Raw genomic sequence first — 24,344 nt, forward strand, 5'->3', positions numbered from 1 at the left:
CGTATCCCACTAGCTAAAAAACACAAGTCATAACTAGTGAAATGCACTGTTTAGAACACTTTATGTCACCCCATTATAGCTTGATTAACTTTAGTTACTGTAAGTTTAATGATGTCTATTTTAACACTCATGTAAAATTAAAAGATGTTAAAATGCGTAAGCATTCTGATTTCACTCTCTAGAACTCATAGAATCCTGCTGAAGGAGAACTATCATGATGGTAGGTCAGAATTTAAACCAGGACCCCTGTAGTAAAAGAATTTACTATATTTTAAGAAAAGGGGGGACTGAAATAGAGATTTTTGGAGTTCACTTAAGTTAACAAAATGAATTAAGCATTTATATTTTAGCTTGTAGAGTTATGTGTTGAATTTTAACCTTTTACTTAAGAAACCTCTGCCTGGTACAAAGGGCATAGGAAAATGCAAATTTCTGAAGCTTCTTGCATAAAGAACAATACTGGAGGGGACCAAGGATGCAAAGAACTCAGATAAAGAAGCTCCTCTGTCTCCAAGCCTATCAAGACTGACAGACGTACTCAGATAAGCACCAAAGGGCAGAGAGGAAAAGTTCAAAAGTTCAGTCATGAGGAAGACCAAAATCTTCAGCCTCAGGACCATCGAGAGACCCCCATACGACCACCACAGCAAACCACGCGTGCCCAGAAGGGCGTGGACTCATTTAGCATGGGAGGCGAGGACAGGCGGGGCCAGGGGTTGAATATGCATGAAAAAGTTGTACAATGTATTGCATATGGAACAGCTTTGGGAATAAAGGTGTGGGTCAGACTGAGGCTCGGGGCACAAGTTTTGGAGAGCTATCTCACTTGTGCCGGGCGCTGACATACATACCCACTTCATAACTACCCCAGGTTGTGGAGTCTATTGATTTCTTCCGCGTATCGCTTCAAAGGGACCCATTCAGGAGGCTCCGTGTGCCGCGGCTGCCTTCGGGCGCTCCGGGTCCCGGGCTGGTGATGCGGGTCTGGCACCGCTGCATGTGCAGCTGGCACGGTCCCCTCGCCCCCACCCAGCCAGAGCCTCTGTCCCCCCACGTTCCCTGCTGCAATAAGGGCGCGGGGTTGGACGCAGCGGGGATGGAGCCTGAGGGTTAAACACCCGCCTCGTGCTCACAATTCCACATCTGATAAAATGCTTGGAATCCGTCCCGAACAATGGCACATTGGAGCGGGCCGGCCGGCAGGGTGGAGGCTGGGAAGAGCCCGGAGCCAGGGGAAAGCTGGGCACTGCACTCCCTCTGCCTGTGAAATGGAGCCAGGATGTCCCCAGCCCCGGCTGCCCCCAAGCAAGGGGGCAAAAAAGGGCGAGAGAGGTGGGAGGGAGCAGCAGGAACACCCCAGCCCACCCATGGGACCTGGTTTGGCCTCTCTGTCCCCTCTGCCAGGGGCTAGGGCAGGGCAGAGGCTCCCTGGACGGCACCAGGAGCTCTCCAGAAGCTCTCTGGCAGTGTGGGGTTAGACACAGCCAGGGCTGCAGCATCGGCCGATTCAAGCTCCAGCAGAGCCTAAAAGGACCAAATTGGATTTGTTTTCCCCTGGCAAAGCAGAACTGATGGAAACCCCAAGGGCTGGGTGGGAGGGAGCCACTGAGTTCCAGTGAAAACATTCCTGGTACCTCCCTTGGCATTCAGGACTGAGCAGGTGACTCTTCTGCTATCAGCTGTGCCTGGCACAGGCGGTGCCCCTGGTTTTGTCCCTCTTGTTCCTTGCTGAATCTGGGGCTCTGGCTCCTCATATACAGTGCTCCCATCACTGTGTGAGGGAGGCTTCAGCAGTGGCAACCACATCTCCCTAGGGAGAAAAAGCTCCCAAACTGGGCTCAAACCCAGTTTGAGACCAGTTCCAGGACCAAAAGGGAGACACTGACAACCACAAGTGGCTTTATCCTGCCTGGACTCCACTGGCACCAGCATGGCTTTGATGCCTCACCCACCCCAGGTCCTCAATATCAACAAGACTCCCAGTGCAGAGGAACCTGTTGCGTCACTGTTGTTGTGGCAACTGCAGCCAGAGCATCCCTGGAGAGCTTTTTTGCCCAGAGAGTTGGCAGGACAGATGGAAAGGAGAGATGTTGCTCCACCATGTGGAAGAGAACTCCCTGGTGCCATGCAGGATTGACCTCAAGAAATTAAAGTGGGGCTTGGAAAATTGCACGTGGGGCGTTTTGCATGAGAGAAAGGGAAGTTGTGCACAGCCATCAGAGCTGACTCCCTCCCTGGGGCTATGGACCACCAGCATCCTGCCCAGCCACTACAGGAGCTCCACTTGGGATATTTCATCTGATGGGAACAAACTTGCCTGCATTAACCTGCCTCGTGATCCAGCTTGTTATTGTCAGCTAAATTGGGTCAATACTGAAGATGAGCTGTTGCTGGAAGGCAGCTTCACATCAGAGGAGCTGATGTGCATCTCAGTGCCAAGCACTGGCCCTGCCTGAGGACAGATGAACATGATAGAAGCTGACCCCACAGTCCAAGGGGAGTAACCCCAGAGTGGCATGAGCTCCAGAGGTGCCTTTGCATGTGGTTTGTGCACAGAGTGTCAGAGCACTGCTTGTGCAAAGTGCCCTTGGTGCATTAATGCCCTCCCTGTGTCCCCCCATGCCTGCACATGGGACCCCATTGTGGGGGATCCCTGACTGGGGCTGTGTGGGAGCAGAGGTGGGATGTGGGAGCAGCAGGGCAGGAGGGGCTGTGCAGCTGCCTGTGGGCACCAGCTGCCCACTGTACACTCTTGACTGGGAAAAATCTCTTTTCCAGTGCTACAGGAGTGGAGTTGTGTGCACGGAGCTGTGCAGAACTTCCCCATTCCTCCCTATCCAAACTGGTTCATCTGGTGGTGGCAAAAAAAATTCAGCTCTTAATTGTGCCAACCTGGAGCCAGGAGCTGCAGCTCCTGGGGAGGAGATGGGAACCTCTCCCACCACAAACCTCCACACCAGAAAAATTCAACTGCTGCTGATTTGGAAGTGGATTCTTGATTCTCTGGAAGGGCCAATGCTGCAGGTCACTGCCTGGTGTCCCTGGAAAATCATCAGCCTCTGGAACCCTGGCAGCAACCGGCGTGTCCTGGTGCAGTGCAAAGAGCTGCAGGAGAGCACAGGGTGAGTGGGCAGAGAATTAGGGAATGGTTTGGGTTGGGAGGAACCTTAAAACCCATTCAGTGCCACCCCCTGCCATGGCAGGGACACCTTCCACTGTCCCAGGCTGCTCCAAGCCCTGTCCAGCCTGGCCTTGGGCACTGCCAGGGATCCAGGGCGCAGCCACAGCTGCTCTGGGCACCCTGGGCCAGGGCCTGCCCACCCTCCCAGGGAGGAATTCTTTCCCAAAATCCCATCTAACCCTGCCCTCTGGCACTCAGAAACCATTCCCCTGTCCTGTCACTACATGCTCTGGTCTGAAGTCCCCCTCGAGATTTCTTATAGACCCTCAAGACACCCAAAAAAGCAAAAATGCAGAGCTGTCCAAGAGGACAGAGTGGCTCACAGCTCTTGGGGATTCTCACGTGTCTCAGGGGCCAATTCAGCTCACTGAATCAGCTGAAAACAGGGCATTGCCCTTCCTTGCTTCCCTCTCTTCTTCCAGATGTAAAACTCTGAGATATCAGTGAAAAGATGTCCTGATTCAGGCAGGTGCTTCAAAATGACCCACTCCCCACTACCTGCCAGGAGACATCAGCTCCAGCACTGAACTCCTGCATGGTGGCCAGATGGTTGGGATTCATCTGGGAAATCCTGGAAGCTTCCATTACTCTTTATTAGCAGCCCAGGAGCCTGCTTGGGCCACACAAGGACTTGGACGACAAACTGATTAAAGACCAACCTAACGAACTCAAAGAGAATTCTTTAAATGGAGCCTGCTGTGCCTTGGAGAACTCCTGCCATGTCTATTTATTTAAATTTAATGGAATTTTTGTGGTAAGCTAATTAAAAATGAATTGATTATTTAAGAGGCAGTCAGAGCAGTTTAAGCACTGCTGACTTGATGATTTTAGTGTTTTCCTTAGAAAAGAGTTCCTAGCTATGGAGCTTTCTGCACGTACAGACGTGTAAGGGGGAGAAAAAGGATACAAAGAGGGAGTGGATGAGTTCGGAGCCGGCCTTGGAGCAGTTTCTGGATAAGGGGGCAGCCATGGGGACAGGAGCAGGGGCACATCCCAGCCCCCATCACAGAGCTGTGCAGCTGCCCCCAATAAACAGCTCCTGTCTCTGCTGAAGGCAGAGACCTGTCAGGAAATACAGGTGTTAAATAATGTACAAAATCCCTGTGCAGGGAATATCCCGCTCTGGCACTCGCTGGCTCTGGATGCATTTCAGGCATGGTGCATTCTCTGCCTTCCCATGAAGTACAGGGTCACAGGCAGTGACCCCAACCAGGACACCAGTTTGCAGCCCAAAGACTGGATGTCTCCATGCCACATCTCCATCCCAAAGGATTTGCAGAGGTTCACTGAATGCAGGAGGCTTTGCCTGGCCCTGGAGCCACGTCCCAGAGCAGGAGCGGAGTGGATGTGATGGCACCGACTCAGGGGCACCAAAGCTGAGCTCCCCAGCACCATAAAAGAATGATGGGATTAATAAACTGGGGACAACAGCCAGGAGAGTCAGATGGCAAAAGCATCCCGCCCCAGCCATGTTTACTTGTCTTTAGCTGAGAAAGTGAGGAACTGCAGGGGGAAGAGTGCCCAGCCCACCCTGGCATGGCAGGGCAGCAGCTCCCAGCACCACTTCCACCACCAGTTTGATGGGGAAGGACTGGTTTCCCTTCCAGCGCCATCTGGCTCTGCTGGACCCGGCTGCAGGTCAGAGCCTGGGCTCAGCCATGCCCAGCTGGGCGATGGGCACCTCCTCAGGATGCTCCTGTCCCGCAGGGATGCTCATCCCCAGCAGCCACTGGCTCCCAGCTGCTCTTCCAACCCTCAGCTGGAGCATGGCACCCGGCACAGTGTCATTGTCCCCTGGCCCCGCCGGCAGTGCGGTGTGAGCAGATGCAGTGGGGAGGGTGTGGGTGCTGTGGTGGTGCTGGATGCCCTTCCCTCGGAGTGCAGGACAGGGTGGCAGGGCCCCCAGATGTCCCTGCAGCCCAGGCCATGCGCATGTCCCCGGAAGAGGGAAATTATCACCCGAAAGACTGTGAAGGAGGAAGCTCCGGCCTGATTTTATCGCCCAGTTGGGCACCTATAGACATGCAAACGGTGTCACCCTGCCCTGCGGGCACCTATAGACATGGAAAATGGTGTCACTGAGCCCATCACCGGCCTCTATAGAGATGCAGCTCCCCGCCCCCACCCAGGTGTCACCGCTCCCCGCCCCCACCCAGGACACTTCCCGGTTCTGTCCCTCTGCCCGGCCGGGGTGCACTCAGCCCTACTCCCAGGTTACACCGTGTTGTAAGGCTGTAGCTGCAGCCACAGAGCTCCCCATGCTGCTCTCGGCACCCAGTGCTTGGTGTCTGTGGCTGATGGACCCCGTCCCCGTGTCCCTCCATCCCCGTGTCCCCCTGTCCCCTTGTCCCCACCGGACACTGCTGCGCACAGGGCTCAGCTCTGCTCCCCCGTGCCAGTAAAGCTCCTCCTTGGAGCTGTGAGGAGCCCCCTGCACAGCCTGGCACACACACCCGTGTGCAATGGGGACGGCCCCTCTGTGCCCCACGTGTGACACCCCCCCACGACTGTGACTGTGACCGTGTGGCACCGGGCAAAGCTCACACGTCACTTGTGCGCAGACTTTGCACCAGGAGCTCTGGGGGCTTGGTCCAGTGACCCCTGAGCACAGCCTGGCCTCACACGAGGGTGCCAGCCCTGTGCCATCATGAGTGTGCCAGCCATGTGCCATCACACGTGTGACAGCCCTGTGCCATCACAAGTGTGCCAGCTGTGTGCCATCACAGGTGTGCCAGCCCTGTGCCATCATGAGTGTGCCAGCTGTGTGCCATCACACGTGTGACAGCCCTGTGCCATCATGAGTGTGCTATCACATGTGTGCCAGCCCTGTGCCATCATATGTGTGCCAGCTGTGTGCCATCACATGTGTGACAGCCCTGTGCCATCATATGTGTGCCAGCTGTGTGCCATCACATGTGTGCCAGCCCTGTGCCATCACGAGTGTGCCAGCTGTGTGCCATCACATGTGTGACAGCCCTGTGCCATCACAGGTGTGCCAGCTGTGTGCCATCACAGGTGTGCCAGCCCTGTGCCATCACGAGTGTGCCAGCCCTGTGCCATCATGTGTGTTACAATCCTGTGCCATCGGATGCGTGTGCCAGCCTTGCACCACCACATGAGTGACCCAGCCCTGCAAGGCCACGTGAATGTCCCATGCCAGCCTGGTGCTGTCACACAGAGGGTCCCACCCTTGCCTCGCCACACGTGTGTGGCACCACTGGGTGCCATATGCCACCCTTGCTGTGTCATGATGGGGTCCCAGCCTGGCACCCCCCGAGCCTTGTGCTGTCACATGGGTGCTCCACCCTTTCACAGACCCTGAGTGCCATGGCCACCCTCGCCCTGTCTAACGTGTGACAATGTGGCCCATCCTGCTCCCCTGTGCCATGTGCCACCCTTGGCCTTGTCACATGCGTGACAACCCATTCTGCTCCCATGTGCCATGTGTCACCCTCACTCTGTCACCTGTGTCATACCACAGCCCGTCCTGCTCCCGTGTGCCACCCATCACACATCTGACAATATGGCCTGTCCCACTCCTGTCCCATGTGCCAACCTCGGCCTTGTCACATGTCGTGCCACAACCTGTTCTGCTCGCATGTGCCACTCTTGCCGTGCCACATGTGTCACACCACAGACCCTCCTGCTCCCATGTGCCACCCTCACCTTGTCACACATGTGTGACAGTGTGGCCTGTCCCTTCCTGTGCCCATGTGCCACCTTCGCCCCATCACACACGTGTGACACTGCAGCCCATCCTGCTCCTCCGTATCATGTGCCACCCTTGTCCTTGTCACATGCGTGTCACACTGCAGCCCATCCTGCTCTTGTGTGCCATGTGCTGCCCTGGCCCTGTCACACGCGTGTGACACCACGGCCTGTCCTGCTCCCCGTGTGCCAGGTGCCACCCTGGCCCTGTCACACGCGTGTGACACCACAGCCTGTCCTGCTCCTGTGTGCCAGGTGCCACCCTGGCCCTGTCACACGCGTGTGACACCATGGCCTGTCCTGCTCCCGTGTGCCAGGTGCCACCCTTGTCCTTGTCACACGCGTGTGACACCACAGCCTGTCCTGCTCCCCGTGTGCCAGGTGCCACCCTTGTCCTTGTCACACGCGTGTCACACTGCAGCCCATCCTGCTCTTGTGTGCCAGGTGCCACCCTGGCCCTGTCACACGCGTGTGACGCCGCAGCCCGTGCCGGGTGCCACCCCTGTGTCCCACCCTGTCCCACCCTGTGTCCCACCCTGTCCCACCCTGTGTCCCACCCCCGGGTCCCACCGCCCTGTCCGGGGGTCCCGTCCCCGCTCGCGACCCTCCCTCCCCCGCCCGCGCGCGACCCCCGCCCGCATCCCGCGCGCGCGCGGGGGGGGGGGGGCGGCTGCGCGCGAGAGGGCCGCGGGAGCGCGCGCGGTGCGGGGGCAGCTGAGGACAGGGGGGAGGGAGGGGAGGGAAGGGAAGGGGGGAGGGACCGCGGGGCCGCGCCCGCCCCTCTCCCCGCCCGCCCCCTCCCCGCGTCTGTCGCGTCGCTCGGGCCCGGCCCGGCCCGGCCCCGGCGCCTCATTGTGCTTCGCCTCACGCCGGCCCAAGATGGCGGCGGCGCCCGAGAGCCCCGCGAGCCGCCAACGACAATAGAGGGAGGGACGGGACCCGCCGCCCCCCCGGCACCGGCCGCCCCTCCCCGCCGCTCCCGCCGCCCCCCGCCCGCCGCACCGCGCCCACGCCCCCGGCCCGGCCCGGCCGCCGCACCCCGCCCCGGCCGGCCCCTCTAGCATGGTGCGGGGCCGCCGCCGCCTCGTCCTCCGGCTGCCGACATGGGCGAGAGGCTGGAGCTGCGGCTGAAGTCGCCCGTGGGAGCCGAGCCCGCCGTGTACCCCTGGCCGCTGCCCGTCTACGTGAGTATGGCCCGGCCCCGCACCTGCCCCGCGCCCTGTCAGCGCCCCCGGCCCTGCCCCGGCCCTGGCACCCGCCGGGCGAGCCCTCAGCGCCGGCCCTTCCCGGGATCCGTCGGGATGATCGCCCCCCGTGCGGGAGCCCTCCCGGAGCCCCGGCCCCGGGTGCCGCCGCTGCTCGCCTGGAAGTCAAATCCCCAATTTCATTTTATAATTGGTTGACTAAACCGAAGGGCGGGGAGGAGGAGGACTGGTTAATGAAAAGTTTTCGTGTTTTCCTCGCGCTGGGCTCGTGTAACTGGTTAATAACCGGTGCTGCTGCGAGCAGGGTGGAATCCAGGGATTCTGGAGGGGGGAATAGTGCTTAAATTATGAATGGCCTCGGGTGGTCGTGGGGACCCCAGGACCGGCCGCAGAGTGGGAATAAACCGCGGCCAGCGGCGGTTGTGGGTCTCGAGGCAGCGCCGGTGTCTGGGGCTGCCGCCAGTTCCCCTCCAGCCGTGCCCTTGGAGCTCCCCTTTTATTTATCCCGAGCAGAATTCGAGCCAGCCGCAATCCTCGTGCTTCCAAATAAAATGTCACTTGTCCTTGCTTAGCTACCGAGCGGCGTTTTTCCTTAACTTGCCTGACTTTCTCCCGAGCCCGGACGAGCGATGTGTGACCTTGATAACAATGTCCATGTTCAAATTAGCGACAATCCCACGAGAGGCGAAAGGCTCCGGGGAGGGTATTTTTGGATGTGTGTAGGTTTCCTATCAACCCTTGAGCAATTTCTCTCCCTGGCTGCGTGTAGCCCCTCGGAGCACAGTTTGCAAAGGCAAAACGTCTCTCTATATGTTTACTTGGCGCAGGCACTGTTGATTATCCCTGCGTTCCAGGCTGTGCTGTTGTACGTGAGCCGTTTCCCGGCGAGAACACGCTGGGACGCACAGGCTGGGGCAGCTGATACTGCTGATGTTGTTGCTCGCTTTGGCAATCGCTTGTGTGTGAGTGATTAGGAATATATCGCTCGTGGCAGGGGGAGACGGCTGCCTGCTCCTATCTGCCGCCTGCCTTTCGGGGCTGCTGCTGTAGCCGTGCCTTTCCAAAACATCCTCCATGCAGTGCTGTTCCCGGCGTGTCTCCCAGCACACACTGGTTAAACGCAGCCTTTCCTGTTTGGGCAGCTCTGTCAGTGTTGGCGGGCGCGCGCTCTGCTCAAATTGTCAGAAACTGAAAGTACAAGCGATGACCGGGTTCGGTTTTCCTCGCCAAATATTAACTCGTGTTCCCCCCTCTCCACCCCCCTCTCCGAGCGGGTTGTATGAAACGGAGGTTAAAGATTACGCGGGATAGGGATTGTTCTGGGAGGGAGAGATGGTTTTATGTCTGTTCACAGAGATTCCTACGGGCTTAAAAACCGAAAAACCGACCCCCCCCTGCCCTTTATTTTAAGGGTGAAACGTGTGTTTTGCAGCATTGGAAATAAGGATTTAATTGATTTGGGAAAACCTGAGCAGTTGTTTTTGAGGATGGCAGAATAAATCGAATTTCTTCACAGTTAATCAGAAATGCGGATGGTGGTGGTGGTGGTGGGCGGGGGGGGGTGTGTGATCTCCCCCACGTACTGAAAAATACCACAAACCCCAAACATCCTGCCCTTAAACCGTTCGCTTGGCATTGCCAGCTTTTCCAGAGTAATTCCCGAGTGGATGTTTCAGCCGGAGCCGGGCAGCATCGCGCCCCGGGGAGCTCCGGGGAGCGGAGCGCAGCGGCGCGGCCACGGCGTGCTCGCACACACGCACGCCCCGGCGCTGGCCGCGGCTCCGGCTGAACCCTGCGGCTCTGCAAACAAATCCCTGTGTCCGTGGCAGCGCTTGGCCTGCTGACATCGTGCTCTGCTGAACTGCAGCCGCGCTTTCCCCGCGCTGGCGCGGCCCCGAGCTGCCGGGAGGGCTCGGCTCGCTTTGACGTAAGCAGAACATTTCTTAGTTTCACCGCCCGTGGTTCCGAGGAAGCAAGGTGGGATAGCTGAGGGGAGGGAAAAAAAAAAAAAAAAAAGCCACACCACGCTGATTCAAGGAGTTTTATTTAGCAGCGTTCTGGTTGCTTCCTGTTGTACTCTGTGAGATGTGTTTTCCGAGGAGGGCTGTAGGGAAAGCGAACGGGAAGCTCACGGTCCCGGCAGGTTATTTTTGGTGAGAGCAGCAGCAGTGGCAGGGAGTCATCTTTCCCAACATCCGAGGCTCTGTAGTGTCAACCTGCTGCGGGCTCCATGGTGTGATGTAACCCTGCCTTGAGTAACTTGGCTATTTTTATGCTCTTACTACATCTTAAATTAGCGGCGTCAGTGTTGCTGCGTTGAAGGATGGTCTCTCCTATTAATGGACGTCTGGCTTAATACCGTGTCTCTTTATTACTGGGCTGCGGCTTATTTCGTGTATAATAGGAAAAGTGGGGTCTCTCCAGACTGCTGAGTCCGGATAATAGCCCGGCTGACAACCCGGCGCTTGTTGGGATGCTAAAAGAGCCGGGGAGGCTGATGTGAAACATGTATTTCCCTCCGAGTCTAATTAGGGCCGTGGGAGGAGAGAGAGCGGCGGCGGTGGTGCAGCTCCAGCCTCCCACTGGCTTCCACACAAAACTGAAAGTGCGGCTCCTTCCCCCGCCTTCCGCCGCCTCAAAGGAAAGGCCACGGTGCCCTAATGAAGCCGTGGTGAGCCGTGCTGGCCGTGCCACACTGTGATGAGTAAGTTGAATAGTGCATGGTGAGTAATCTCTCCTCATGACTCACTAAATATTTTCTGATGTTGACCTCTGTTTTTGTGACTGCCCCGCTTAATCAGAGCTGAAGTGAGTGTACTCTTTTGTGTGCTGGTTAACTCCTCGGCTCCCACGTATCTGCCCCACTTTTTGCTGGTGCCAGGTTGTCAAGAGACCCAGGGATATGTTGTTAAAATTTTAATTTTGATACTACGAAAGATACAGGCCTGGATAAAGGAAGTATTTGGCTGAGAGACCAGGGTTATTGGATCTAACCGGTCTTAAATAGTCTACTGCTGGTGGAGGATGGCATTTGCAGTCATACTTCAAGTGTTGCTAAGCAGAACTTGGTACTCATCATTTAGATCTGAAGAGTTTAAGGGGTGAAGTCCCCTTGTGTAGTTTTAAGACTTGCAGATATTCATTTTTTTTTCCCTGAGAATTTTTCTTAAAATGGTTCTTTCTCTTGTCTCTGACTTCTACTACAGTTAAATTTGAGTATGGATTAGGTTTAAATGTAGAGATTTTTCGTTTTATACCACAGTAAGGCCTGCCTGATCTGTGAGGTGTCTCAGATTGTCCTTTGAACTCCTGACAAGTTCCTGTGTAAAATTGCAGGCTGCTGTGTGTGCAGGAGAGAGAAAGGGTTGGGGTGTCGTGGGGTGGATCAGCGTTACAGTGTGGTCTGGCAGGGTTCTGCTGATATATCTGTGGCACCAGAGAGGGATTGTTTGCACAGAGAGCTGAGCAACAGGGAGTTCAGAGCTGCTGAAGCTGATAATTGTCCCCAAAATCCATGTTTGCTGGGCTGCACCCTAGTGCAGCAGAGAGTTGGTGAATGGAAAAGCCTGTTTGCAGTCTGTCAAAGAGAGGAAGGACACTGTGCTTCATTCATTTGCTCTCTTTAAGGCCTGCAGAGTGATTAGTGTCGGTGTGAGGGGGACAGGAGGCACAGCCAGGTGCTGAGGGAGGCCCTGCCTTTGCAGGGCTCCTGTGGCATCGTGTCCTTGGCCCCGCTGGCTGCAGGTGCTCACTGCCTGCCGTGTTCAATAGGGTGCAAGTCCCTTCCAGGTCCAGAATGAGCCATCTGCCTGTTGTGCTCTGTTCCCTGCTGGGTGGCATTCCCATGGAAGGCCCTGCAAGCATCTGTGTGCATCAGGTTGTTGTGGGTTGTGTTCCCCTCCCTCTGTTGGACCCGGGGCTGAGTTGTGACAGCCCCTGGGAATCCCAGTAGGGTTGTACTCTGGGTGTAGGACACAGAATCATGGACTGGTTTGGCTGGGAAGGAACCTTAAAGCTCATCTTGTTCCACCCCCTTCCATGATTTCAGGTTGCTCCAAGCCCTGTCCAAGTTGGCCACTTTCAGGTATGGGGCAGCACAGCTGCTCTGGGCAACCTGTGCCAGGGCCTCACCACCCTGAGAGGGAAAAAATTATCTTCTGTCCTATTTACAATATGGAAATACCTTTTTTTTTTTTTTTTTTTCCATCTACCAATTTTATTCCCTTCTTCCAGCCTTTGACTCTGTCCCAGGAGGGGACAGTCCTGGTTGTGTCTTACCAGGGTGACGTGCCTCTGCTCTGAGCTGCTGGAGCTTAAACATAAAAATACACACAGCACCTGTGAAGAAAAGTCTGGCTTGAATAATTAATTTATTTGTTTGTGCTCCTCATCATTACTGCTGACTTTCCACTCAGCTGTGATGGCAAGAAAATTCTCTTTCTAATTGAGTGTTGTCAGAGCATCACCCTGCACCTGGAGGTGTGTGTATGGCTGCTACTGGGAGTAATGGGATACAAGCTTCTTACTACTAGATTTTGTACAGGTGGGAGGGTGCAGAGTGTGGGTTTTGGTTTATTTTCTCTCTACTGTTGAGATCCAGCTGATACCATTCTGTCACCAAAGGAATGTGCTGTGCAGGGAGACCTCAAGGGCAGGGAGTGTTAATGAAAATCACAGCCCAGCGGGGATTGTCACCTTTGAAATTAAAGATCAACGGTGGAGATGAATAACAAACCTTGTCTGAGAATGTAATCCTCTTTTTTGTGCCTGTCACTCAGCTTTCCTGGGAAGAGTTTCTGTGATGCCTGGCTTCGACTTCCCAGGCATCCAGGCAGGTGTGGGAGTGCCATAGAATGGTGCTGTAGGTGATTTTGGGAAGGAGCTAAAGAGGAGCTAAATTGTTCCCTTGGGGTTGGAGCTGCCCTGCTGCTGAGGGTGGTCCTGTGCATCCTGCCCTCTGCCACAGATCCATCCCATGGGGTCCTTATTCCATACCCACCGCCCTCCTGTGGGATGAGCTGATGGAAAACACGTTTTGCACGTGCTCCTGGTTTTTCCCTGGGATCAGCCTGAGCTGGAGGGGGAAGGTGAAGCCCCCCTGATCCTCCCTGCGGTTGGGAGTGTTGGTTCCTGTGGAGCTGTGTGTGGGGCGGCTCTGGGAACAGGATCGTTGGAATGATCTGGGCTGGAAAAAAATGTTGCAGTGTTTTCAGAGGCGGCCCCCCGCCCTGCTCTGTGAAATGTGAATCAGGTTCTGCCCGGGGCAGCCGGCCCCTACAAAGGAGGCAGAGGAGGAAACTGTTGCTCTGCCTTTGCCAGGCAAAAACCTCCTCACCCCCTGAGTAATCGCCCAGAAATTCGGCTGAGTCCGGGGGGGTTTTCCCTGTTCCTGCAGCTTGTTGGGAAATGCTTGTGGGGATGACTAATCACTTAGAAAAAGCTTGTCTAGTGAAGGAAAGGTTTGAACACTTGAGCACAGTTCCGATTTCTCAGCGCCTCTCTCTCTTTGCCTGCCCTCCCCAGTTGAAAAAACACCTGGAGTGGGGAGAGCACGCAGCGCGAAGCTGGGAAGTACTGACTCAGTCATTTCAAAAGCACTCGGGTTTCTCTACTGCCCAGCACATCACACAGCTGGCACAGTTACATCATTTTTTCTGCCCTGCAGTGCCAGAGGGACTCAGGGATGTACTCTTGGGGGGCACAAGAGCCCTACAGCGTTAATTGTGCAGCACGTGGGCAGCACAGAAGAGCAGTTTCCTTCTGGGCTTTACCCTTTGAAGTAGAACTTGCCCTGAGTGACAATCGGTGCTTGTTCAGTTCTCAAACTCCTTTGTTCCAAGCCCTGACCCGTTGGATACAAGATAAATCATGAGTTCAGTTAGCAGACATTTTTTTGCCCAGTTTGAAAAGTGAAAGTTGGTCTCTTGTCTTGCATCTTAAAGACCACACTAGTGTTTATTTGTTTATATAACTGATTTATCTGAAAGGCAACTGTTGAAAGACAGAGTAGCTGTCCAAGATTGCTTGTTTTCTCCCTTTCATTCGTCAGCAGATGAGTGAGGATTAATGTTCCTGTCCAGGCCAAAGTTCCAGCCCAGGCAATTCAAATTTATCTACCTAAAAATTCACCCATCAGCTCCAGTTGGACACAGCACTGAAAGCTTTCAGTGTGCCAAGGGAAATCCATGTCCCCACATGCAGCTCCAGCTCTTGTCCTTCATGGCAGCCTTATTATATATGGAGATGATTATCCTTTCAAGTCTCAGATACAGGACTGAATTGTGTTGCCTCTGGGAATTTAGGCAAAATATCTTACCTCTTGGTATGTGAGATTTATGGGGGATTTAATCACCCTTCTCCCCAGACATCCATATGTCTACTTTTGTACTCTTCCTTCTTTCTTTTCCCCCTTTCTCATTTATTTGCTTTTTTTTCTTCCTGCTTTGAGTTAACCTTTAACTGTCTGATTAAAGTTTTGCACTGTAATGATCAACACAAGGACCAAGGGTGGGGTGAATTTTTTTGTCCCTTGCAGTGTCTATAATCACAGATTGATAATCATAAAGTGTCTCAACATATTTTTGCTTAAATTATTTTCTCCTTCCTAACAGAAGGAGGAAAAGTTCATGTTAGGAATTGTGAACATATTTACTTTCATGGTAATTATTAAAGACAAAACTAACTCTGAAGAGGAACAAGAAATAAAACTGAATAGAAAAGTTGGCCACATGCTGCTAGAGCTATCAAATGAAGTAGGGACTATTTTTAGAGCATAGGAAGAGGGTGAGTATATTTTACAGCAGGAAATGATGGTTTCATAGATAGGAGCAGATCAGTGAATAACGAAAAAGTTCCTGTTCAGAGTATTTTGGTTTGTTTCATTTCACGAGTGAATGAGAGTTTTCTAAAAATTTACACTGAAAGGACTTTGTAGGGTTGGATGAAAAGTCTAAGGAACTACTGAAGAGAAAATGAAGCATTGGAAAACTTTTCTGAACCAAATCCTGCAGAAAGTTCTGAATTAAGTTTCTTAGTAAAAATGAATGGGTTTTAACAGTGTTTGTTATTTTCTGTGTACTGTGAAGGGCAGCTTCCTGAGATTTTGTCATTAATGTCTCATTTACTTCTTGGAACTCAGCAATATTATTTATATTTGACACTTGTAAAATTCTAACAACTGTGAGCTTTTGAGGCTTCTCGTTCATTCCTTAGCTGGATTCCCACTGAGCTGCAGGTGGTTCCCTCTGGTTCCCACATCTGTTGGCAACCAGACCTGGGAGATCAGGTGCTGGCTCAGGGTGGCCTCTAACCTCTGGAGCTGAGTTTGGAGTCTTTGTGGATTTACCTTGGCTTCCACTCCTGCTCATTACAGCAAACAGTCATTTGAAATTCTGCAATCTGTGAAGAATGCATTGTAATATTGTAGGGTCATTTATAAGTCTTTAAAGTAAAAGCTTGTGGAAATGGTTGGTGGCTGGAAGTTGATGTCTGCTGTTCAGAACCTTCACTGGATCACTGCTCTGCTCCACAAGTTGAAGCTTATAAAGGAAAACCCATATATATTCTTCCTTTTTTTTTTTTTTTTTTTTTTTTTGTACCTAACAAAACTCCATGCCCAGTGAGCTTCTGAAAGAGTACCAGATTTTACTGCTAATTTCTGTTATGTGGAATATTTATGTGTGTTAAGTAGGAGCAGAATTTCTGAGCTGTCCAAGACTGAGTTATCTTTACAGAATATAAAGTGGTTGTTTAAGCTGTTGTCTCACCAGTTTTCCCTGCAGGAGATGGGGCTCAGGCTGTGCCATGAGCTTCCTCCCAGCTCCCACCGAGGGTGTGGGAAGACCCTGGGCTTGAGAGGGAGATGGTGGCTGCTTTCAGCACCAACAATTTTGGGACTGTGTGTTGATTTCTTCCCTTGGGTTCTGTATGCAGGTTTGTTTCTGGCAGTGTGGATGGTCAGAGTTGTCTTGTGCTCTCCTGTCCTGCACGGGTGGGGTATTTCCCTGCTAGCACCTGGGGGTGCAGGTTTGCAGCTGGGACATCTGCAGGCAGAAATTACTCTTGTCATCTCTGTTCCCTTGTGCTGAGCTGCTCTCACCCTTGGAGCAGTGTTTGTGAACTGGGCTGTGTTGAAGGGAACTGAGCCAAAACCCCACAAAGGTTTCTGGGGTTTCAGGCCTCCCCTGCCTTTGCTGTGTGCGAGCACAGGCACTGCTGGCCCAGAGCAAGAGGTGACTTTTGGGGAAGTGGTGGCAGGGCAGGTGGCTGGGTGGGGTGAAATGTCTGTGAAATGGTGGCAGGGCTGCCTTCCTCTGTTCCAGGGAGTGAAAGCCCAGCAGTTCCCTCAGTCCCAGAACAAGCAGGCCTGGGTTCTTGTGCATGTGCACATGGGATCAGCACAGCATCTGCCCCCTGCCTGCAGCTGCCTTGGTGTGGGCAGGGTGTGTCACTGCCTAAAACACACCTGGGAGGGCAGTAGGACACACCAGTGGATTGCTGTTTTACCAAAACAATTGCATTCCTCTATGCATTCTGTTTATGTTAGAATACATTATGTTATGTATTCTAACATAAACATTATTTTAAGCTGTTTTTTTTTTTGCATAGTGGAATTACTTCTTCTGTCTGGCTCATCCTTCTGTGGCTGTCCTGTGTGCCTCCAACACTCCTGCAGGCTGATTGCATGTTAATGGATTGACCCAGCCCCTCCTGCACGTACCAGGGGAACCATTCCCTCCTGCATCTGTGCAGTGTCCGTAGCAACAGTTGGGATTGCTGTGTGGAAAGGCAAAACCGTGTTACTGTGCTTGAAGCAGCAGCAGTGAAAGTGCAATCCCTGTTGCAACCATGCTAAATGATTATCCAGAGCAGTTTGGATCTTCTTTCTCAATGCCTGTTTCCTTTGTTAGTTTATTTTGGATCTTGGACCAACCTTTTCATTTAAATGTCCTTATGTAGCCATTAAGGAGGCCATAGTGACCACTATGTTTTCCAGCTGGTTTTGTGTGACAGTAACCTAGAAACTACTGAAACTACCTCAGGCTTTTCTGCCTCCTGCTGTGTGGGAGATGGGCTTCAACATGCAGTCTTGGAAGCTCTTCCTTCCCTTGTCTTTTCTTCCCTGAAACTGGGAGGAAAAGATACATACAAGGTGTTCTCTGCAGGAGATCTCTTTTTATACATTCTAATAAAAATGTATTCTTGTGAATGTCCTTATGCTTTCTTGATTAAGGGAATGACAGTAATTGGATGGTTCAGAGAAGACTTTTGGTCCTTGTCTCTCTTGGTAAGAAAAATTGTGCTATGGTTGTTGCTATGGAAGCTAAAAGGGCACAATCTTGATTTGGGATAAAATCTGGTAACATTAAACCGAGTCCTGCTATCCAATGTGGAATACTGCATGGAGCAGGCTTTCCCTTTCCCTTACTCAAGGCTTAACGGGCATTTAAACACAAGGCAAACACCTGAAAATGCTAAGTGGTAGGAGGCAGAGCTGGCAGGACATGGAGCCTGAGATCCTCCCTTCTTGAGCAGCTCCTGGCTGCTGCAGTGGCTGGAAGTGCTTTGGCTTTTCAGAGACTCTTGTGACCCCTTTTGTGTTCAGGTGTGTTGGCCATGGACGTGCCCTGGCCAGGGGAACTGTGCTGGTGGGTCTCTCCAGGTGGGTTGAGTGAAATTAAACCCTGTGGGAGGAGGAACACAAACTTGTGACAGGCTGAAATCCCTGATTTGTGAGAGCATCCGTGTGCCATGCAGAATGCTGGATCTCCCAGGGAAGCTGCAGCTGCAGCGGCTCATGTTGCCTTTCCTGGTGTCCAGAGAAACCCTTATCATCCTCCCCAGATGGAAGGAAGCAAGGGGCTTGAAAGAGGCACTTGTCCCACCAGCCTTCTGCAAGATTGATTGGCTTTTCCTAATCCATCTTTTTGATCTCTGCTAACCATCTTGTCTGCAGCTGTAACATCCTCTCCTTTGGATTTATGGACTGCTGCCTGGGGAGAGAGAGCTGCCACTGCAGGCAAGCAAGCTGTTGTTTAAACCCAGGGGCTGGTGGGACTGACCTCTTTTGTTTTGCAAGTTAAATGGGTCATGTGGAGATCAGAATTTGACAAATCCCAGTGACTTCTGTTAATCCATGAGTGGGGTCAGTGTCCAGGATTTGGAAGGAGCTGGTGCTATGTTGGAGGGCTGGAAGTGTATCCAGGCAGGTCATTAGAAGATACACCAAGTTGCCACTGAATTATTTGTGACTGACTTGTTTCAGCTTTGGTTTAACACATCTGGCAGACAGGGGGAAGCTGTCGGAGATCTGTCCCTCCTGCTCTGCCCCTCCTTGACCACAGCTGCTTTTCACATTTCTGAAGAGCTGCTTTGGTCACCTGGCCTGTTCTTAGGGGAGGAAACATGGTCTGGTGAGCAAGAACTGGCTCTGAAAGGGCAAGGGTTGCTTTGCTGTGGGACAGTTTAGTCTGGACAGCCAAAGCTATGCCCAGAAATGTTCCTGCCAATGAAGAGGAGATAAGGAGTCATAAAAGTCTCTGTATGGTGCTGGGAGAGTGAAAGATTGAAGGGGCCTGAGCTGTATTTATTTAATTATTTATTTATTTTCTCCAGGTTTTCAAACCATTTGTTTGCTGCTCGGGTCTGCAGCCTTTTTGGGCTACCTTTTCACTACCTGTAAAGATAATCCCACAAAGATGCCTCTTTCAGAGAATCATGGAATTCAAATTTCAGAGAATCATGGAATTCAAATCATGGATTTGGGTTGGAAGGGATCTTAAACTCATCCAGTGCCACCCATGCCATGGGCAGGGACACCTTCCACTGTCCCAGGGTGCTCCAAGCCCTGTCCAGCCTGGATGCAGCGTAGCTTGGCATGTGGGGAAATAAAATTTAGAAAAATATGGTGTTCACCCTCAAGCCCCAGTTTAGGCTTACCCCAAGGCTAAGCACAGTTTCATAAGAAGAACTCAAATAAAAGAAGATGTAAATTTGGAAGGGCACTGGAGTGGTGTTTCTTCCCTCCAGGCAGTGCTGGCTGCCCAATTTAACTGAACAAATTCTTTGTGTTTGAGGATGGAAACCAGAACAGTTAAAACTGTTGCTTTAGGTTACAGATTGACTTTAGACTATGGATTGTTGCACTGGGGGTTAACTGTTCTGTACAAACACACCCAGGAGTCTGGGATATGGTACTGGAACACAGAATTAAATCAAAATCTTGCCATTTAAGTATTTTAAGGGATGCTAGTTTGAAGATTTGATGTAACCAAAGCAGCCACACCTGGAGGAGGAGTGTAGGGCTTTGTGTTCAGGGAGAATTACAAACCCTTCCAACAGCCAACTTGTGGCAAAAATGTTTCCAGCTCTAATTTATACCTTCCCTTGCTCTTGAAGAGTGTTCTGTAGAAATGTCTTATTTGGCTGTTTTTAGTAGGAATTTGGTGCTTTGTAGGAGAAAGTTGTGCACAGGTAACTGAGCTGGAACTGGTGCTGACCATGTCATGCACACTGTGATCTCTTGGGGCTGCTTTAGTTTTCTCACCCTGGTGGCAGAGGAGGAGCTGTGAGTGCTGCTGAGTCCTGGAATATCCTGAGTGAGAAGGGACTCACAGGGATCATCAGCCCAGCCCTGTCCCTGCACAGCCACCCCACCAAGCCCACCCTGAGCATCCCTGAGAGCGCTGGCCAAACGCTCCTGGAGCTCTGGCAGCCTCGGGGCTGGGACCATTCCCTGGGGAGCCTGGGCAGTGCCCAGCACACTGAGTTCTGGTCATGTTGATGATTTTAAAATTTAATTTAACAAACAAAGAATGTGATTATAGAAAAGGATAATGATTGCTTCAATATACATATTCAGAAAAAGCTTTTGGGCACTCTTATTTGACTTTAGAGCTTCTCATATCTGCAAGATACAAAATGTCTTTTTTATGAAGAGGTGAAGGGAAAGATTGAACTCTTAGAAATTGCTCTGTGGTTCAACCTGCATGGCATGAAGGGCGACAGGAGTTGGTGTCTGTAGGAGAACTCAGCTCTGTGTGTGTGGGACAGGAGCTCTGTGTGCTCAGTTACAGCACTGGGGCTGTTCCTGGCCCCAAACTCCTGTGCTCAGAGTTGTAGGAATGTGTGGCTGGAGAAACCTGTTGTAAGAATCACAAGGGTGAAGCTGTTCAGTCCTGCTGGCTGAGACTGCTCCACTGTTTTCCATAGAATATGTTGGATGCTCTTTGATGTGATTTTTGACAAAGTGTCTGCTTTCTTTCTGTTATTTTTCCCAATGAAATATCTTGGCAAAAACTATTGAACTTTCTCTGGGAACTTATGTTTTAATTTAAAATTCAGCTTTTAGGTTGAAGATCCGAACTCTGTGGAAAGTTCAGCTGGAGAGGGTTGGCTGCAACAACTCAATGTGTGTTTAAGTTTGGTTTGTTTAAAACTTGTGAAGAGCTTTGGGCAGTCTCAATAATTACTGCAGACTGCAACTCTTTACTTTAAATACTTTCCACGTTAAAGAGATAAGGTTGATTGTGAAAAGCTTCCATTTATGTGGCTCAGAAGATTCCAAGGGCCTCTCAGACAACATAAGTACAGGAACATTGGAAAGTACATGCAGGACAGGAGCAGCACGTAGTGTGCTCCATCCCCTCCAGTGCAGGGAGGAGGGAGGGAGGGAGAGCAGCCTGGAGCGGGAGGAGGGTGAATGGAGCTGCTCTTTGTGACAGGGAGCACCATGGTGGCATCATCTCATCTCGTGACTGGGAACAGAACACAGAGGCTGCTTGAGCCTCGGCCAAAAGGCTCCTGCCCGCGGGATTCCAGGATTGATGGAGTGTGTGGGAGGCTCTTCCCCAGAGCTTCCACTGCCAAAGCCCTGTGGGTGTCAGACTCCAGCATGACACACGAGCACAACCTGCCTGCAACCTGAGTCATGGGCACTGCAGCTGGGAAAAATAATATAAACTCCCTGAACTGAGCCAAAAACCCCAAACTCAGCCCCCTGGCTGAATGGGAGAAGCTTCAGGCCACCTTTGGGGGTGCAGGGTTGCCTGTTGGCTGAGCAGGGTGAGGTTGATCAGGTGCTGGTGCTGCAGCAGAGCAGGAATCACCATCCATCCTCCCAAGCTGCTGGGTTGTGTTCATCCATCCCCTGGGGCTCCCAAGGATCTGGGTTAAAGCTGCTGCTCCCAGCTCTGGTGTGTGTCTGACCTGCACCACTGCATCTGCTTGGGGTGCTGATGGAGCAGGGTCAGGATTTGGGGGGTTCTCTGGGAAATGGATTTGTAGAGACCTTTTAAAGTTTGATAGAAGGTTTATATAGTATGTATTTATATGTACACTTGGAGATAAATGCTGACTTAGAAATGCCATGGAATGAGACAGATATTGTTGAGAGAGAAATGGAACTAGAAATAAGTTTCAAAGGATGGCTTTACAAATAAAATTAGATACTTTAGAGAAATAGAACTATGAAAGATGCATTGTGGTGGGACTTACGAGGGGTAGTTTTAGATGATTGGCTTTAAGGCATTTACAGCTTGGTGTGACAAAAACTGATAAGAAATGTTTATAATGTATTGTAATTAGAAAATAGTTTCTAATTGTGATGAATTATAACATCTGTATTGTCTCATCCTTCACATGAGACTAAAAATAGAATAAGAGTTTATAAAACACCTCTCAGTTGTCTCATCTCTGCATCAGAAAAGAGCATAATCCTACAGTTTCTATTCCATTTGCCTTTTGGTTGCCTCAGACTCTGCCAGTGCCATAACCACTTGCCTGAACACAGATGTGATGCCTGTTGCTGTTCAACGTTTTTCTGATTAAATCATACAACCCTAATGATGAAATGGAACTGGAAGTTTCTCTAAGAAAAGAGAAGCTGCTCTGTACTCCCTTCAGATATGTTTCCCCCTTCCCTCAATTTTCCACAGCTTGCTCTGCTTTGAAGAAATGTAGGAGATCCTACTGGATTTTAAAAATTTTTAATTTTTTTTTGCGAGATTTGCTTGAGACCTTGGGGGCTTCTCTGCTCAGCCAAAGTCTGTTAGAGAGCAAAGTAAACTTGGGAAGTGTTTCAGCACGGGGATTTCAGCAGCAGTGGATGTGGAGCTGCTTTGGATTTCTTTATTCCTAGATAATGTCACTAATTAAGCTCAAAGGCCCCTTCTGCCTGGAGTTTCCACATGAGGTTGTGCAAAGTCACTTAAATTGGCTGATCTGTAGTTGTAGATGTGAATTGTGATTTATTATTATTTTTTTTTAGACTGATTTTTTTACTTTTTAACCCAAGACAGATGAATCTGTTAATTAGACAATTTTTGTCACTTATAGGGGTGTTTCCATGAACAGCTGCAGGAACAAGGGGTCTCTCATGTGCTCTGCTCACACTGCAAGTGTCCAACTCCAGCAGTGGGAAATAGAACTTCCTCCCAGGAAATGGTTATGTCAGAATAAGCCTGAATTCACTTTTCCTGTATAATGTGCTTATGTTGATAAAGCAAATTGTGACTCTGCAGGAACACAGTTTACTGGGAGAGCTGGATCAGCCCAGGGGAGCTCTGCTGGGATAATTCTGCATGGAGTGAAACATGAACGCTTCTGGCAGATGTTTATGGATGAGCTGCTGTCCTGGGTTATTCTTACACTTGGCAGCTAAGAAATGGCAAGAAAGAGAAGTTCTCCTCCCTCCTTGTCCCCTCCTTTCAGTGCACAGAGAAAAGAGGAGAGAACACATTCTCTTTTATTTGTGCACTGAGAGGCAGGAGCAGGTTTTAGTTTGGTTGCTTCCCTGGTTTCTGGGCCAACATTTACCAAAAGAATTACCTGACATTCCTGGGATTACGGATGCTGCTGTTTTCTGTAGGGTTTGGGCTGTCCCAGCCCAGGAGACTGGAGGAAGCACAACCCCAAATCTATTCTGTGATGTTTGGGGTGCTGCTGTGGCACCAGCAAGTGGCCAGGGCAGTGCTCAGCTCCAGGCTCTGTGTGTTCCACCCCAAGTGTCCTGGCTACTGCTGTTGGCTGTTTTTCCTTCTCCGTGTTGTAACTGGAATAATTTGGTTTCCTTGGCTTAGTTTTCCTTGTGACTTCTAGATTTGGGGTTAACTTTTTGTCATCTGAAAAGAAGAGCCTTTTTTTCTGGTGAAATGGTGTTCTCTCATAGCTTTAGTACAGAATCCCAGACTAGTTTGGGTTAGAAGGCACCTTAAATATAATTTAGTTCCATTTTCCACCATCCCAGGCTGCTCCAAATGCCCTCCAGCCCGGCCTTGGGCACTGCCAGGGATGCAGGGGCAGCCACAGCTGCTCTGGGCACCTGTGCCAGGGCCTGCCCACCCTGCCAGGGAACAATTCCTGCCCAAGATCCCATCCAGCCCTGCCCTCTGGCAGTGGGAGCCATTCCCTGTGTCTTGTCACTAACTCCCCAAATTAAAATTCCCTCTCCCTTCTGTTTATGAGCCCCTTTAAGGCACTGGAAGGATGGCAGACCTCAGAAATTCTTGCCTATTTGTCCTGAGATATTTAACTAGACATTGAAAGGGCTGTGTACAAATTTCTTGGATTGAGAACTTCTGCAGGCCTGGCTGACCCCAAGTGCATGAAGTGGTTATACAAGGAAAAATGTGTTTCCTCCTGAAAATAGGAAAACTGAGATACTGATGGAAAATGCTTCCATTCCACTCAGATCATGTCCTTCCGTGTCTTGAAAATGAGATAATCCAACCATTTTCTGTTATCAACTATCAGTGGTTTTCTTCTTGCCTTCCCTTCCTTCCCCTGCCCCCAGTCCTCTGCTTTGTCACCTGTCTCTGCCCTTTGCTACAGAATTTCCCCTGGTAACTACAGAAATGACATTTCTGCAGCACAAAGCAAGGGAAATGATTTGAGGGAGCCTTTGCACTTGTATTTCTGGAAAGGCTATAGGTACAAGACTCCTAATTAAAAGGTCAAAGCCACTTGCAGAAACAAATGTCTAAATATAACCCCAGCTTTGTGCAGATGGACTCTGGTAACCAAGGCTTCACAAGCTGGATACATCAATGTGTATAAGGAACTCCTGTGGCTTCCCTAAAATAGAACTTTTTTTGGTACAATGGTGCATATAAATGCAGCTCCAAGAGCTCTTTTTAGCGTGAATTTGTAGCAATTTGCTAAATCCACTTGTGCTTCTGTTGCTCCTGAATAAACTCCCAAATGAAGTGAGCAAACCTCCATGTCCCACCCTAGTGTGGATGTGTGACGCTCAG

The 24,344-nt window shown here is 51.2% G+C and overlaps 1 protein-coding gene across 4 annotated transcripts in view; it reads left to right on the forward strand.

The window, feature by feature from the left end:
* Positions 1 to 7,876: 7,876 nt before the first annotated feature.
* Positions 7,877 to 24,344, forward strand: part of DOT1L (DOT1 like histone lysine methyltransferase) — a 79,786-nt gene continuing 63,318 nt past the window's right edge. For 2 of the 4 annotated variants that reach the window (XM_053999711.1, XM_053999712.1), the window contains exon 1: positions 7,877 to 8,073. In XM_053999711.1, the coding sequence (XP_053855686.1) occupies positions 7,993 to 8,073 (81 nt within the window). In that variant the 5' untranslated portion in view covers positions 7,877 to 7,992. The remainder of the gene's footprint in view (positions 8,074 to 24,344) is intronic. The other 2 variants (XM_053999714.1, XM_053999713.1) reach the window with 1 other exon arrangement.

Source organism: Vidua macroura, chromosome 26 (genome assembly GCF_024509145.1).
Source record: "Vidua macroura isolate BioBank_ID:100142 chromosome 26, ASM2450914v1, whole genome shotgun sequence".
Taxonomy (NCBI): Eukaryota; Metazoa; Chordata; class Aves; order Passeriformes; family Viduidae; genus Vidua; species Vidua macroura.